Source organism: Leguminivora glycinivorella, chromosome 12, assembly GCF_023078275.1.
Source record: "Leguminivora glycinivorella isolate SPB_JAAS2020 chromosome 12, LegGlyc_1.1, whole genome shotgun sequence".
NCBI classification, from domain to species: Eukaryota; Metazoa; Arthropoda; class Insecta; order Lepidoptera; family Tortricidae; genus Leguminivora; species Leguminivora glycinivorella.
Window position 1 is genome coordinate 39,569 of NC_062982.1, and position 15,912 is coordinate 55,480.

Here is a 15,912-nt window from a genome sequence, read left to right on the forward strand (position 1 = left end):
CACTCCACCCTGGGAGTTGGATGCAGAGGTGCTAGCGGAGAGATACCGACTGAGGGCAGAAGCCAGAGGGCGTGACGAGCTCCTGGACGCTGAGGAGGCCGAAAGAGCGATGAGAGCAGCCGCGGAGCGCCTGCGTCAGAGGGTTACCTTGGAGGATAGCCACTATGGAACCCGAACTATAGGGGCTATTCTCCCAGTAATGGATACGTGGGTAGATCGGAAGAAGGGCGCCCTGACTTATAGGGTCACGCAGATGGTGTCCGGACACGGGTGTTTCGGACACTATCTGCATAAAATACAAAGGGAACCGCGGCCTCAGTGCCATGAATGCGATGCGGCGGACGACACGGCCCAACACACTCTGGAAGAGTGCACTCGTTGGGCCGTGGAAAGAGCTACCCTCAGGGCAGAGACGGGAGCGGCGGACCTCTCGCTACGCGGCGTAGTGGAGACTATGCTGGGTAGCGAGAGAAAATGGAAGGCGGTGGCCTCCTTCTGCGAAGAAGTCATGTCGCGGAAGGAGGAAGCAGAGAGGGAGCGAGAGGCAGCTGTTGACGCTCCTCCGCTACGACGAAGGCGGCAGGGTCGAAGGCGGAGAGCGTACGCTCGCCTCGAACTCAAGAGGGGCCATGCCCTATATGTGATGCCGGGAAGGGGGATCAAGCGTTTCCGATCCTCCTTTTACGATGTGGGTGCCCTGGTCAGGGCTGCCGGAGAGCGCAGTGGTGAAGTGAAACGTTCCGAACCCAGTGCGCTCTCACAACGGAAAAGAGGGTGAAACGCCGGAGTGGGTTTAGTGGGTAGGGCCGTTTCTCCCCTTCTCGCCAGGAGAAGGGAAAGCAACTGCGAGTCCCACACAGCGTGCGCAACTGCATTCCCACTCCGTGAAAAAAAAAAAAAAAAAAAAAAAAAAAAAGGAAGTTTATTAAACAATTTCGGTCCCATGACTAGAATATTCTTTTGCATTAGCGCAGTGTTTCTTCTACTTATGTCTATTTCAGGTTTTCTCGGGCGGAAATTTAACCTTAATGGTGCCCTTCTAAATTCAAACAAATTAGGATTATTTTTGACAAATAAACAACATTCAATTATGTACAAACAGGGAAAAGTGAGCAATTTCAGTGATATGAAGTGTGGTTGATAGCTTTGTGAGGGATATATTCCTACAATGGCCCTGATACATCTCTTTTGAGCTAAAAACACTAATTCTCTGAACGAGGAGTTTCCCCAAAACACAATACCATATCTAAGCGTTGAGGACACAAAACCGTGATATGCTGTCAAAACTGTAGCTCGGTCACAAACCTATGTCCTACTCCTAGAAAATAGCACGAGTCTCGGCTGTGGGGTTTAAGTTAGTTTGCACCTGTTGACCTTGGCTTGTTATCCAGGAGAGAGGAACTCACTTTCGATTTAAACATTGTTAACGCCATCCAGGATCACCAGTAGTACAAAATCTGAACTCTGCTCGCCACTAGGTGGCGTTAGTTGTATGCCTATTATCTGGGAATCTGCTCTTTTTTGTGTTGTTTCATCCTAACCGTAGGGTTACGTAGACCGAACCGTAGGGTTTATGTAGATAAATTAGGATGAAATTTTTTTTTTTATTTTATTTTATTGAACGGATGTAAAAAAAAACAGTTATATTTTGATGGGACCACAAACAAATTTCTATCCAGAAAAGCTACAATACGAGAAAAACTATATTATTGCAACACTCCCGGAAAAGCCCAAATCTGCGCGCATCGTGGTCATGGTGGCAATACTAATAATATTGGGGAAAAGAACCTGACTGTATGCTGGAAACCAGTAATTTTTTTTTTTATACGTCGCTGGCAAATAAGCATACGGCCCTCCTGATGGGAAGCGGTCACAGTAACCTATGGACGCCTGCAACTGAAGTAGTGTCACTTGCGCGTTGCCAACCCATTAGAAACTTGCAATATCCATAATAAGAGCAAGTTCATGAAGTTCGATTAATATTTTATTATACAATTTTTTTTTTTAACATATTATTTGTATCAACCTTTTGTTCTAATAGGCCTTTAAGAAGAGGGGTTAGTTTTTGTAGGCAAGTTGCCGGTGCGCAGTGGCCGCGCCGCGCCGCGCCGGAGCCGCGCGCCGTCACACGCGGTCGCCGAGGTACTGGATGAGGCGCAGCCCGGAGCGGTGGACCGATGCCTGGAGATAAATAAAAAAAATTAAAAGACCTGTTTGGAGGTTGCCTATTCATAATTATTTTGATTATTGCATAGCCATCATGTTTAGCTCTTAGAAGGTGGCCAAGTGGCGCTTCTAATCAATGCGGTTTTGTGTAGTTGAAGTGTAACGCGATGGCGAGATAAATAAAATTGACCTGTAAAAAATGTCATAGTTTAGTTGATTTTTTGATCAGCTCAGCTCCTCTCAACTCAAAGTTAAATTGAAACGCAGTAACTCTATATCACGCACCTCCTATATAGAGTACATTTGTCTTTTCACTGACGGAAGAAAATACGAGATTTTTTCAAAGTAGTGAGGTTTACCTTGGTGGTCTTGGGCGGGGGGGTGGTGCACTTCTGCGTGGTGCAGGTGGGGCACCACGAACACGTCGTTGTCGTTCTCACCGACGTCGTTGTCGTCGTAAATATTTTTCTTTTTTCGCTCATCACGTATACGATGCAGTAGAACATAACTGGAAACAGACAAGACCACTTGTGTTAACGGGAAGACGAGGTAATGTCGGTAAAGGTCTATAAGGTCTAAAAGTACTACATAATTATTATGAGCTGAATATTTTATTCAACCGGTATAATGGGCAGTTTTGGTTAAGATAGCAACAGTTATATGTTACTAGCTTTTGTCCGCGGCTTCGTCTGCGTTCAATTTAAAAATTGCGGAATGCTCCACACAAACTTCCACCCCCCATTTTAGGGAAGTGGTGGATTAGAAAGAGACAAAAAGTAGCCTATGTCACTCTCCATCCCTTCAACTACCTCCTCCACAGATCTCCTCTTAAAATATCACGTCAATTCGTAGTTCCGTTTTGCCGTGAAAGACGGACAAGCAAACAGACACACACACTTCCCCATTTCTAATATTAGTATGGATGGGATGGGATGCAGTTGTAGAGGTAGACTCACAGAGGTAGAAGATGATGGCGACGGTGGCGAAGACGGCGCGCAGCGGCTGCAGGTGCAGCGCCCACACGGCGCCCGTCAGCACCACGTACATGGTGACCAGCATCACGGGCACGTACACGCACGAGTACCAGATCCAGATGTCGTACAGCCACTCGTCCTCCTGCAACACACCCGGCGGGAGCCGACCACCACCATCACCACTCACCAGCGTCAGACTCCTTACCTTACTTACCTACCAGATCCTACGCGAAGACGGTCTTAAAACACCTTCCCTCGATTTTAAATTTATGAAAATTACTGTTACAAATTTTGGAAAAACCACAGGGGTGCTAAATACTTAAATAGAGAATCGAGCTTTTCAGTCGAGTAGGTACTATGTTTAGGCCACGAAGCTCGAAGCTTTGCTGAGTGGCCTAATAGAATAGTCAGAGATGGGCATGAATCGATTTTTATTTATTCGACGAATAACTTTTTATTCGACGAATTAATCGATTAAAAAAATTAATCGTCAAAATTAGTCGACGATTAATTTCTTCGCGATTAATGTTAACGAAGATCTTCGATTACAACAAATTAGTCGTCCTTTTCAATCGATTAAAACGAATTAAGCGTCTTATTTTAATCGTTAATCGTTAGTCGATTACTTTTTGCCCAACTCTGCAAATAGTACGGTACGAGAGTGAAAAGTTTGATTATATCACTATTGCATACAATATTTTTTCTATGAGTCATCAATGTCATCATCATCAGATCAATGGACGAACAATATCATCATAACAAGTTAAAAGTTAACAGCTATCACTGAAAGCTGCGTGTATTTGTACTATTATAATTATAAGCATTCTGTGATGCAGGTATGTACCAGTATGGCTCCGAGTATGAGCCCCAGGCCGACGATGCTCCAGAAGGCCGTGAACATGCCGAGCCGCCGGTACATCAGCAGGTGCGGGATGTGGCACAGCGAGTGTACCTGCACACACACACACTACACATACAGTACAGACATGTCCTACACCACACACGGTAAATATATGCATTTAGGATTAGGTACATACATACTTAGGTATATTTAACATGATGGCCTTCCGTTTACAATGTTTTTTTTTATTGATTCTGATATTCGTTTGAAAGTGGATTTCAAATCCATTAGTATTGTAGTATGAAGCAGCAGTAGCAAGAGTATTTAGCCAGATAGGGTAGGGTTAGGTTAGCGTATGATAGAGAGTGGTGCATGCGTACGATGCTGACGGTGCCGACGAAGATGGTGGCGCCGGGCTTGGCGATGGAGAAGGGCGGGTGGAAGTACCAGTCCAGCGTCCAGTCGTGCTTGGCGACCGCGTACGGGACCACGAACGGCTGCTCGATCGTGCGCGCAGCCGCCGCCGCCGCCGCCGCCGCCGTCCTGCGCCGGGCCGTACTTTTAGGGTGCGCGCCCACGGGCGTTGCTGCGTTGGACGGGCGGGCGGGACGTTGCTCGGCGACTTACGGATTTGTATGAAAAGTTGCGTCGCTTCGTGAGCGCACTTTCATATTAGCCCGTGGTCGCGACAAAAAAGTCGCTTCGAAAAGTCGCCCGTGGGCGCACCCTCTTATACACTTATTACTGTCCAAATATTTTCCCCAGAGAACAAAATGGGGATTGGGAAAAGTTAACGTAAAAATAAAAACATAAAATAATGTGTAATATGTGTAAAGTGGTCATTTTAATAAACGTTGTAATGTAATATTTTTTTGTCTTAAGTAATTTAATATTTTGGGGAAATCAAAATTAAAATAACTACTATTTTTTTATTTAAGTAAGTAGGTATTTAAAAGTACTAAAACAGTATTTAACTTTATTACGTTTATTATAATGTTGTAATCTTAAATCTCCTAGCACGTGTCGTGTTACATTTGTAAGAAGGTTCATGGAAGGGTACTCACGTGGTGGAGTTGACGAGCTCCATCTGGGTCGCCTGTCGCCTCGCCTCGCCCGCGCCCACCGACAACACCGGTCTCAGGCGCCGAGGAACTCTCCTATATGGAGATTAGTAGAAAATGGCCACTGGTTGTTCTGACGGGACAGATATCAACTGTGTAAAGTCCCACTTATTAAATTCTGTCCGAAAATGATGCCCCGAGGCGCTGACTGAGGTACTCGCACTAATTACGGCCTGAACTGCATATAGTCTAAACAAATAGTCAATTTAATTAACACAAACAAAGTGAACGAGTATTACATTATTGGAACCAAATTTCCCCTTTAAGCAATACTGATCGGTTTTTACATTTGCGATTTTTTTTTACTGATGAGCTCAAAATATGAACTAATAATTTAGGATAATTTAACGAAAACCTTGACTATAAAAGTCGTTGAAGATATGGTAATGAAAACTGCAAACTGTCTACAAACTACGAATTTGATAATGCCAGAATGTCAAACACATGACAGAGATTGGTTCTGGGACTTTTTTTATTGCGTGTATGTTGCGTAGTTTCCAAGATAATGAGAACGACCAATAATGACAATGATGATAATTAATGAGCAGTTGCTGTTTGATTGCTGTGCTTATATATACGAGTTCGTTGCTGATGGTCATGCATGGGTCATGCTCATGCCTGATGCCGACCAAATACCGACGAGCCTTTCGTTTCATTCGTAATTCGTCCTATTGTCTCTGATCCTGACCTACACAAGTAGTACATTCAAAATTCTAAGTTAGTAACGGAGCACCGTTCAGGTTTGTGGAGTTCTCAAAATTTCTCACGAATCCCATTATTAGAACTCAAGCTTGACAAAATTGTAGCTAGTAATCCCTACGTATGCCCTACATGCTTAACAAATATAGGTACAAAAAACTTAACTAATTAAAAGTCTAAATCACCTATGGGGATGTAGAGTTTACTCCATGTTTACTCTTGATCATAATCAGCAATTCTTCTTCATCAAAGGCCATGCCAGGATAAGCTAAGTGAATCTGCCCCCAGCGAGTTTTGGCTTGAATTTTTTTTGATTCGTTTTTATATTAGTATCGAGTATGCCAAATTTCAGCTCCCAAAACTTTATAGTATAGTAATAAAAAAAAAACGAAATTTGAACTTTCTTCGATTTTTTTTTCTGGGCAGCCGATTTTGACGTGCGTCACGTATATTGTGCATGTAGGTAGGACAATTATATGATATTAATTTTGTGTTATATTGCCATACAAAAACTTAAAAAAAAATAAAAAAAAAATTCTTTAATTTTTTTTTAAGTATTATCATGCAAGCGACACTTCCAGATTTTTCATCAAAGTAAGCCTCTTTAAGAGGGCTTTCGTGTTAAAAATAGTGAAATCGCAACCGAGCGCTCGATCATACCGTTTGTGGTATCAAATTAAAGGGCTTTGCGAGTAGTTTATGAATATATATCACATTATAGGACTTTTTCTACTTGGTCTAACAAAATATGAGAAAATGTCCAAAACTGGTAATAATTGTACCGGTGAAGGCTCGTTTTCAAAAAATTGGTAAAAATCAATAATAGCAATTTATAATCACTTAGGCATAACAGCATTTTAAGTAAACGTTGCAGATTAATTTAGTACAAAACTTACTTCGATGTGATGTAGATTTTCAAAGAAATTGTCACTTAATTTTAGGTAATTTCTGAAAAAAGTTGAATTCGCCTTAGGCTAGTTTACTCTTTTTCAAAAACTTAAAATAAAAATCTAGTCTGAAATGATTGTGGTACAGGATATACGAATTATAAATTTACCCGTTTTAATATTCAAAATTGTCCAAATTTTACAAATAAGGTCGACTGATTCAGCTCTATACGTGCGTTTTTCTAAACGTGCATTAGAGAAAAATTCATAATTAATTTAGTGAGTTAGTTTTCAAAAATCCAGTCTTATAAAAATCAAGATAATAAGATGTTCTAACTGGAAATTGAATTAAATAAATCTATTGGATAACGGAAAGTGTAGTATTTCACCGACTAAAACTATCAATTTTACATTATTTTGACGTTTTTTTTGAAAGCAGCCTTAATAAGCTACCAAATGAATATAAATACTGTAGCGGGGGTGCGCGGGGAGTGAAGGGAAACCCAAACCGATGTGTACGTAAACTTGTATTCACAGAGCTAATTTTACAATGACGACGAAGCTGACGCGTTCCCCAACCAGTTAGAGCGAGAGTGAGAACTGGAGCGGAAGCACGTTTGTCAGACGTTATTTTCCTATAGTGTAGTTCCACGTGGGAAGCAGGGGACTATAGGTAAATACAAAGAGCATGGTAAATATTGTCCGTATCTAAGATTCGATAGGTACATTTCAACTTTCAAGCGGTGAGCCTAACCAAATCAGGAAAAATCTTAACACCGCGATCTACGAATACTATGGGATCATGACAGCGCCATCTAGCGGGTTTTATGGTAACTAAACCGGTGTCGCCGCTCGGCATTGGTCGGTGTAATATCTGGTGGTGTTACAATACTTAATTTTATCTGTGGTAGAACAAGGTGTTTTTTTTTATTGAATACATCACAATACATTTTACCTAGCGAAAAACTTTTCTTTTATACAACTTGTATGAAAAAAAATTTTTTCTACATGGTGTTTTTCTGATGCCAATCGATTCCATTCCTATTCAGTATCGAAAGTTTCTTTGAGCTCAACTTGCGGTAATGTACATACTAAAGAGCCACAAATTGAAGAAAACTTTTTCCACATTTACCCCATAACAAAATGTATGGAAAATGTATCCATTGATTTGTGGGTTTTTAGTGCAAAGCAAGTATTTATACTGGATAAGAATGGAATCGATTGGCATCAAAAAAACTGTTTTAAAAAAATAGTTTAATTTTTGTAGATATCTTATGTCACTATGGAGGAAATGTGGAAAAAGTTTTCTACAATTTGCGGCTTTTTAGTACATTACCGGAAGTTGAGCCCTAAGAAATTATTGATACTGAATAGGAATGGAATCGATTGGCATCAGAAAAACACCATGTAAAAAATTTTTTCTCATACAAATTGTGTAAGACATTTTTTTCGCAATTTGTGACTATTTTTTATAAAAAAACATATTCATATGTGTATTTTTTTAATATTTATTAGTGGCCAGTGTTTATGACGAACATGTACGTTTCTCTGGAGTTTGTAAGCGATTCGTTTTAACAAGCGTGTATGGGAGTAAAATGTATTGTGATGTATTCAATAAAATATAACCGGCCAAGAGCGTGTCGGGCCACGCTCAGTGTAGGGTTCCGTAGTTTTTCGTATTTTTCTCAAAAACTACTGAACCTATCAAGTTCAAAACAATTTTCCTAGAAAGTCTTTATAAAGTTCTACTTTTGTGATTTTTTTCAAATTTTTTAAACATATGGTTCAAAAGTTAGAGGGGGGGGGACGCACTTTTTTTTCCTTTATCAGCGATTATTTCCGAAAATATTAATATTATAAAAAAACGATCTTAGTAAACCCTTATTAATTTTTAAATACCTATCCAACAATATATCACACGTTGGGGTTGGAATGAAAAAAAATATCAGCCCCCACTTTACATGTAGGGGGGGTACCCTAATAAAACATTTTTTTCCATTTTTTATTTTTGCACTTTGTTGGCGTGATTGATATACATATTGGTACCAAATTTCAGCTTTCTAGTGCTTACGGTTACTGAGATTATCCGCGGACGGACGGACGGACGGACGGACGGACGGACGGACGGACGGACGGACGGACGGACGGACGGACGGACGGACGGACAGACAGACATGGCGAAACTATAAGGGTTCCTAGTTGACTACGGAACCCTAAAAAAACACCTTGTTCTACCACAGATAAAATTAGGCATTTATATTCATTTGGTAGCTTATTAAAGAGGCTTACTTTGATGAAAAATCTGGAGGTGTCGCTTGTATGATAATACTTAAAAAAAAAAAAAATTTTTTTTTTTAAAGTTTTTGTATGGCAATATAACACAAAATTAATATTATATAATTGTCCTACCTACATGCACAATATACGTGACGCACGTCAAAATCGGCTGCCCAGAAAAAAAAATATCGAAGAAAGTTCAAATTTCGTTTTTTCTTTAATACTTATTACTAAACTAAACTATAAAGTTTTGGGAGCTGAAATTTGGCATACTCGATACTAATACAAAGACGAATCAATAAAAAATAATTTTTAAGAAAAAAAAAACCGCCGCCTTTGGGGTTCTGGTGAAAGCTACTTGCGAATGTTGGATTACGTATTTCGGTTCTGACCATCACCAACAGTTCCACTACACCAAATGTCACTATTCTGGACGTAAGTGCATGCTGTTCTTATAAAAATACCAAAGTCACTATAAACGTGCCATTCAGATTTGAGGAGTTCCGTTCTGACCATCATCAGGAGTTCCACTGCACCAAATGTCACTGTTCTGGACGTAAGGGCATGCTGTTCTTATAAAAATACCAAAGTCACTATAAGCGTGCCGTTCAGATTTGAGGAGTTCCGTTCTGACCATCATCAGCACTTCCACTGCACCAAATGTCACTGTTCCGTACGTAAATTCATGCTGTTCCTTTAAAAATACGAAAATCACCATATGTATGCCTTTCAGATTTGAGGAGTTCCCTCGATTTCTCCAGGATCCCATCATCAGAACTAGGTTCTGAGAAAAATGGGACCAATCTATATGCATACACATTCAAGCAAAAAATTTTTTTTCAAAATCGGTCCAGTAACGACGGAGATATCGAGGAACAAACATTAAAAAAAAAATAAAAAAAAATACAGACGAATTGAGAACCACCTTCTTTTGAGAGATTTGAGGCGGCGCTTAAAAATTCAAGCCAAAACTCGCTGGGGGCAGATTCACTTAGCTTATATCCTGGCATGGCCTTTAACGTAATGTACCTAAGTACTTGATGGTTTTCTGTCGCTATGAATATTCCCAAAAGGAGGTTAATTCGTCTGTAGGTATACACTTGGTTTATACCTATATATTTTTAACCGACTTCATAAAAGGAGGAGGTTCTCAATTCAACTGAATGTTTTTTTTTTGTATGTATGTTACTCGATATCTCCGAGAATCATGGACCGATTTTCAAATTTTTTTTTTCAATCGATCAGGTATGACCCCGAGATGGTCCCATTGGCACCAAGTCGGGGTCTGATGATGGGATCTTGGAGAAATCGAGGGAACTCTTCAAATGTTATAGGCACATGTAATGTTTTTAGTGTATTTTTCAAAGGTACACCAGTATTTACGCCTGATGGTAATAATTTTATGTGGCTGAGCTGATGATGGAAGGTCAACTCCTCAATGGTTAGGAGTTAAAGGATAATTCTTTCACTACTGTACATATATTCGGACTGATACATATAATATGAATAGGAACCACTAAAAATCAACAAATAAATAAACTTTTTAACAAAAAATAAAACCGCCTTCAAAAAGAAGCGTGTTACAAAACACGGAGAAACTAGAAAGCAAAAAATAATAAACCTTTGAATTCAGATTTCTTATCGGATTGCAATAATCTAAACATCCAAATTATTATTATTGGAGTCGGGGCCAGCCTGCGTATGGTTGGGTGGGGCAAACAGGAAATAGCAAGGCGACGAACAGGTCTGGTATACCGACTACAAAAATAATTGATTGACTACGATAAGAAATCTGAATTCAAAGGTTTATTATTTTTTGCTTTCTAGTTTCTTTCTTAAATTTGTTATTCGATGTCTCCTTAATTTTTGGACCGAATTTGATTGTTTTTATTGAGTCCATATAAAAATAGATTGGTCCCATTTTTATCAAAACCCCATTCATGATGATGGGATCCTGAAGGAATCGAGATAGCTCCTCAAATCTTAAAGGCATACTTACAGCAATGTTTGTGTTATTCAAAACAGTGACATTTGATGAAGCGGAACTGCTGATGATGATCAAGGAGAACTCTTCAATGAAGCATACTTAGGAGGAGTTGGAGGAGGAGAGTGTTAGGAGGTATTTTCCAGGATAAGGAATCGAGGGAACTCCTCAAATCTTAACCATTTATAGTGACTTTTGTAAAGTAGCCAGAGTCCAGCCAGGCCAGAGCATTCAATCACTAATACCAGTAATACCTAATACGTTTTATTCATACTTATGCAGCTCCAGCCCAAACAAGTTCATTTATTTTTAACCCCCGACCCCGACGCAAAAACGAAGGGGTGTTATAAGTTTGACGTGTCTGTCTGTGTGTATGTCTGTCTGTCTGTCTGTCTGTCTGTCTGTCTGTCTGTCTGTCTGTCTGTCTGTCTGTCTGTCTGTCTGTCTGTCTGTCTGTCTGTCTGTCTGTCTGTCTGTCTGTCTGTCTGTCTGTCTGTCTGTCTGTCTGTCTGTCTGTCTTAATTTATATTTATGTCTTAGTTTTTAATTTTGTCGTTAGGTTAGGTTAGGTTATTATTGGTAGTGTGGGCAACATCAGTCATGCATCTCTAGTGAATATTGCCTATGCAATATTAGAGGGTGCGCCCAGCGGGCGACTTTTCGAAGCGACTTTTTTGTCGCGACCATGGGCTAGTGTGAAAGTGCGCTCACGAAGCGACGCAACTTTTCATACAAATACGTAAGTCGCCGAACAACTTTGTCGCCCGTAGGCGCGCATCCTCTCATACGAACCGAAAAGAAAACTTACTTGAAATAAATATTAACTAAATATATTTGTATTTGTTTCATTTATTATCAAACCATTAAGATCTTGTAAAATGACACTTTATTGTTGTATAACAGTTCCAGGCTGAAATAAGTTCCCTGGGACTGATCCCATCATCATCACGGTAACAACTGACACATATATGGCACTGGCAATATCCACTTCAAGGTCGAGAAGGAAGTCAATAATATGGACTTCTATGGAATTAGCAATTGTACGACGAGTAGTGTCAGATCAGGCTGTTCGGTAACGTCGTTGGCCTCGCCGCCGCTGGCCCAAAGGAACTAAGTACTTAATTCCATACAAGTATGAGATTTAACACAGACACACACACACACACACACACACACACATTTGGGCTGGCGGGGTTGTCAAGATCGCTGCCAACATAGCTCGGTAGGAGTGCAGTTAATAAAAGGTGCCAGTTGTGTTGTGATGGTGGTGGTGGTGGTGATGGTGGTAAAGGAGGGCGGCGGCGGCGGCGGCGGCGCGCTCCAGCCCGTCGCGTCGCAGTCACAGGTTCCCGAGCTGCAGCAGCTCGAACGTGCGCAGCTTGCGCTTGCCGCTGGTGCTGGTGGGGACGGTGCAGGTGCCCGTGAGGCAGATGGGGCACCACGGGCACGGCGTTGTCGTCGTCGACGTCATCGTCGTCGTCGAGAAGATCTTCCTCTTCTCTGTTTGGACGAATATGATGCAGTAGAACATAACTGCAACATTACCAAAATACCTTCACATGATCAGTGCAATCGAAATACACGTTACCCAACACTGTTGGCAGGCAATACGCACACAATGTTACGAACATATAATTTCAATAAACTACGAAACATAATTTATTCTGGCCCTTATCGGGTTATTCAGTTTAATCAATTAGAAATTAAATCACGCGCGCAAGGTGTTGCTGGATGGCGTGAAGAGGTGTAATATGTATAAGCAGAAGACAGGCATATGTATAGGTGCGAGTGGATACTTAAGTAGAACGTTGTGTTGTGTTAGTTTATCTAGTGGTATTATATTAGTAGTAGGAGGAGGACAAGTGAACTGACAGAGGTAGAAGATGACGGCGAAGGTGGCGATGAGCGCGCGGAAGAGGCGCAGGTCGAGCGCCCACACGGAGGCCGTCAGCACCACGCACATGATCAGAATCATCACGGGCACGTACACCGACGAGTACCAGATCCACACGTCGTACAGCAACTCCTGCTCCTGCAACCACCACACCACACGTCTTCACTACTGACAACTGCAGGTGTTACATACATACTGTGGGTGTGCGGGGTAGTCGTACGATGTTGTCGCGGGCTGATGTCGTGTCGTGGACCGAGATGGCCCCAATATTCTAAGCCAGCGCCGGCTCTTAACCTTCGGTTTACTAGGATAGCGGTGCCGTCATATGAGTCATATCATGCACTCACTTATATTACCAGAAACTTCCCCAGACGCCCAAGAACGAGAGGGAAGTCACCTGTCCTGCTCGCCACGCTGACCTCACATCGCGCCACCACGTCGGCCGCGCGATCGCGAGGGCGGTGGCGGGCACGCCGGAGCACGAGGCAGCTTCACTTTCGCGGCGCGCTTGATAGGGATCGGTCGATATCGGATTTCGCGGATTCGTACTTACGCACTTAGGTTACCTAGGTTTAGGCTAATCATATTCTTATAACGTTGATTTCATTAAATTTAATTGTTGTTGATCGTTTTTCGTATTTTCTTACCCTGATTCCTAAAACTTACTTAGTACCACATCTCGGACACTGGCGATCAAATACATACATGAAAGAGGCGCGTTCCTAGCACACATTCTAAAACGCGTACCATGCTTGTATGAGTGAGGTATGACAGGTCGACTGTTCGCGTTTTTGACAAGCGGTAAGTGTGAGGTAACCGAGAGGGGGTGGGCGGCACTTTCAGCGGGGAGCGGGAGTGGCCAATGGCCATACTGTACGATAGTACTCTTTATTATACTATGCCAGTACGTAACTATATTAGGCCGATAGTCCACTATCATGTTTATCTTAAACATATGATCATAGGTCTGTACTGTAGGTACATATACATACTTACCTATGCCTCCCTTTTTCTCCTGCTGCCTTGCATCAAATGAGGTAATTCTAATTTGTGTCCCTAATATTTATATTGATTTCCATTTAAATAGTATAAGGAAAGGTTAAGTCAAATACAATTTGTGTAATTAATGGATGAGTACAATTAATTATTATTATTAGTTCTTGAGTTATGGACTATTTATGGTGGTCATGGCTGTTTTCCATGTAAAAGGTGTCCCGAAAAGACGCAAGATTTCAATTTGCCGCCATTTTTGTATTTTAGTGCTGGCAAGTTGGCAACCCTAAAAATAATAACTATTTGACAGCTGAATGATGGTTCAATCCATATCGAGTATGGGCAATTACTTTTACCTAACCCGCTTAGAATAATCTCGATATATGAATACCTATAGGTAGATAAGAGCTTGCCGGACAGGTACCATGACAGCGCCGACCAACAGTCCGACGCCCACGATGCTCCAGAAGGCTGTGAGGATGCCGAGCCGCCGGTACATCATCATGTGCGGCATGTGGAACAGCGAGTGTACCTGCACACACACGCACATGTACTACACACACACACACACACACACACAGTGAACTTGCTGAGCACCAGGTGCAGGATGTGGAATAATGAGTGCAGAGAGTGAATGAATAGGGACCTGCGCTGCGAACACACACAAGTTGATGAAATGCTGCGAAGTTAGCGGGTTGCGGTAGGTAATGGCCGCTGTACACACATGGCCAACAGTTCCACCAACCCCCTTGGCCATGTGTGTAGAGGGCTACTTGGCCGTAAGTTTGCAGTTGGCGCTTGCGCTTGCCGGCCAACCGATTCGTGTCGGTTTTTTGTCCACACATCAAAGGATCTTGGCGCCAATGGCCAACTGCGTTTACACGTTGGCGCTTCATTCAGTTGGTCGTCAGCCGTCAGAGAGGACAGTAGTGATATATTTACGAAAATAATAAGTTTATCTATGCCAATAATAGTGTAGATTTTAGGAAATAAAATAACCTTGCAAATGTTTAATGTATTTCCTAAAAAAGATAAATGTTCTTATCAGAATATTCAAAAAATTGTTAATATTGCAAATAATTTAATTTTACTACGGGGTACCTTATTATTTTTTAATATTTTTTTTTCTGACAACGTCTATGACCAAGAATTTCCTAGATTTTTTCATTACACGTCCATCTTTCATGAAGAGCCAATGCCAAGTGATTGGTTCGCCAATGTGTAAACAGCGGCTCTTATCTTGGCCAAGGGGTTTCACAAAGGGCTGGTGGAACCGTTGGCCATGTGTGTACAGGGGCCTTAAGGTATCGTACTATACTAATGCCGGCGATGAAGATGGTGGCACCGGGGCGCTCGAACTCGAAGAAGAAGAAGTGCCACGAGCGCGTCCAGTCCGGCTTCTCGGTGGTGGTGGTCTCGCCCGCCGCGCGCAGCGCGCCCGCGCCCATGCCGCTGCCGGCTGCTGGCTGCTCGACTCTCGAGTCTCGAGGTCACGGTACCGCTACCGGCGCTATACCGATAATTACCACACAAATACCTATCACACACAATCCTATACGATTTATTTTATTATCTAGTTAACATTTTTTTTAGTAAATAAGCTCTAAAACTGAAAATAATTTATAAATAATAATGTAAATATTTATGCTATGACATTCATTAACATGACATGACGCGTGATTAGAAAATTAGAAAAAATTACTCTTGGAACGTGTTCAAACTTAATAAAAAGCTACATTTAAAAATTTCGTGATTCCCGCGCGTTGTCCGGAGCGGGCTACTAGAAGATACTAGTACTACCTTTTGATCTTTTGATTCACTAGGTACTTTAAGCCCCACATTCACGGTACGATTCACGCGCCAGCCAGCACAAAGCGCCAGCCACTCACGAGGAGATCCCTCCCCCCCCGTTACTCGCACGGTGCTCGCACGAGATGGCATAATAAAATTAGTAGGCAAGTAAGTATGAGATATAAAAATAGACTCAGTGGTCGTAAGGGGCCACACTCGATCGCACGGTATTTTGTTGCGATTTGCGATATCGTATGCGATGCAAGTAAATCGTTAACGATGTTG

At 41.7% G+C, this 15,912-nt stretch overlaps 2 protein-coding genes across 3 annotated transcripts; both read right to left on the reverse strand.

Moving 5' to 3' along the window:
- Window positions 1-2,057: 2,057 nt before the first annotated feature.
- Window positions 2,058-6,058, reverse strand: LOC125231934. Its single transcript, XM_048137542.1, has 6 exons — window positions 6,019-6,058; window positions 4,362-4,603; window positions 3,985-4,092; window positions 3,123-3,282; window positions 2,526-2,674; window positions 2,058-2,181 (listed from the first exon to the last, which is right to left on the reverse strand). Exons 1-6 carry the CDS (start codon window positions 6,056-6,058, stop codon window positions 2,125-2,127), a joined length of 756 nt encoding a protein of 251 aa, XP_047993499.1. The 3' UTR covers window positions 2,058-2,124.
- Window positions 6,059-11,778: 5,720 nt separating this feature from the next.
- Window positions 11,779-15,601, reverse strand: LOC125232166. Of its 2 annotated transcripts, XM_048137797.1 has the most exons (4): window positions 15,150-15,601; window positions 14,261-14,368; window positions 12,822-12,981; window positions 11,779-12,482 (listed from the first exon to the last, which is right to left on the reverse strand). In XM_048137797.1, the coding sequence occupies exons 1-4, from the start codon at window positions 15,282-15,284 to the stop codon at window positions 12,289-12,291; spliced, it is 597 nt and encodes a 198-aa protein (XP_047993754.1). In that variant the 5' UTR covers window positions 15,285-15,601; the 3' UTR covers window positions 11,779-12,288. The 2 variants fall into 2 exon arrangements, with proteins under 2 accessions (XP_047993754.1, XP_047993755.1); XM_048137798.1 differs by lacking the exon at window positions 14,261-14,368.
- Window positions 15,602-15,912: the final 311 nt, after the last annotated feature.

Excerpts from the sequence above, each read along its gene's own strand:
- LOC125231934 (XM_048137542.1), bottom strand. The coding sequence starts at position 6,058 with ATGGCCTTTGATGAAGAAGAATTGCTGATTATGATCAAGA. Across the intron at positions 4,093-4,361 it reads TCGTCGGCACCGTCAGCATC|GTACACTCGCTGTGCCACAT; the intron begins GTACGCATGCAC and ends GTGTGTGTGCAG. Across the intron at positions 2,675-3,122 it reads CGCCATCATCTTCTACCTCT|TTATGTTCTACTGCATCGTA; the intron begins GTGAGTCTACCT and ends GTCTGTTTCCAG.
- LOC125232166 (XM_048137797.1), bottom strand. The coding sequence starts at position 15,284 with ATGGGCGCGGGCGCGCTGCGCGCGGCGGGCGAGACCACCACCACCGAG. Across the intron at positions 14,369-15,149 it reads TCATCGCCGGCATTAGTATA|GTACACTCGCTGTTCCACAT; the intron begins GTACGATACCTT and ends GTGTGTGTGCAG. Across the intron at positions 12,982-14,260 it reads TGTTGGTCGGCGCTGTCATG|GAGCAGGAGTTGCTGTACGA; the intron begins GTACCTGTCCGG and ends TGGTGGTTGCAG.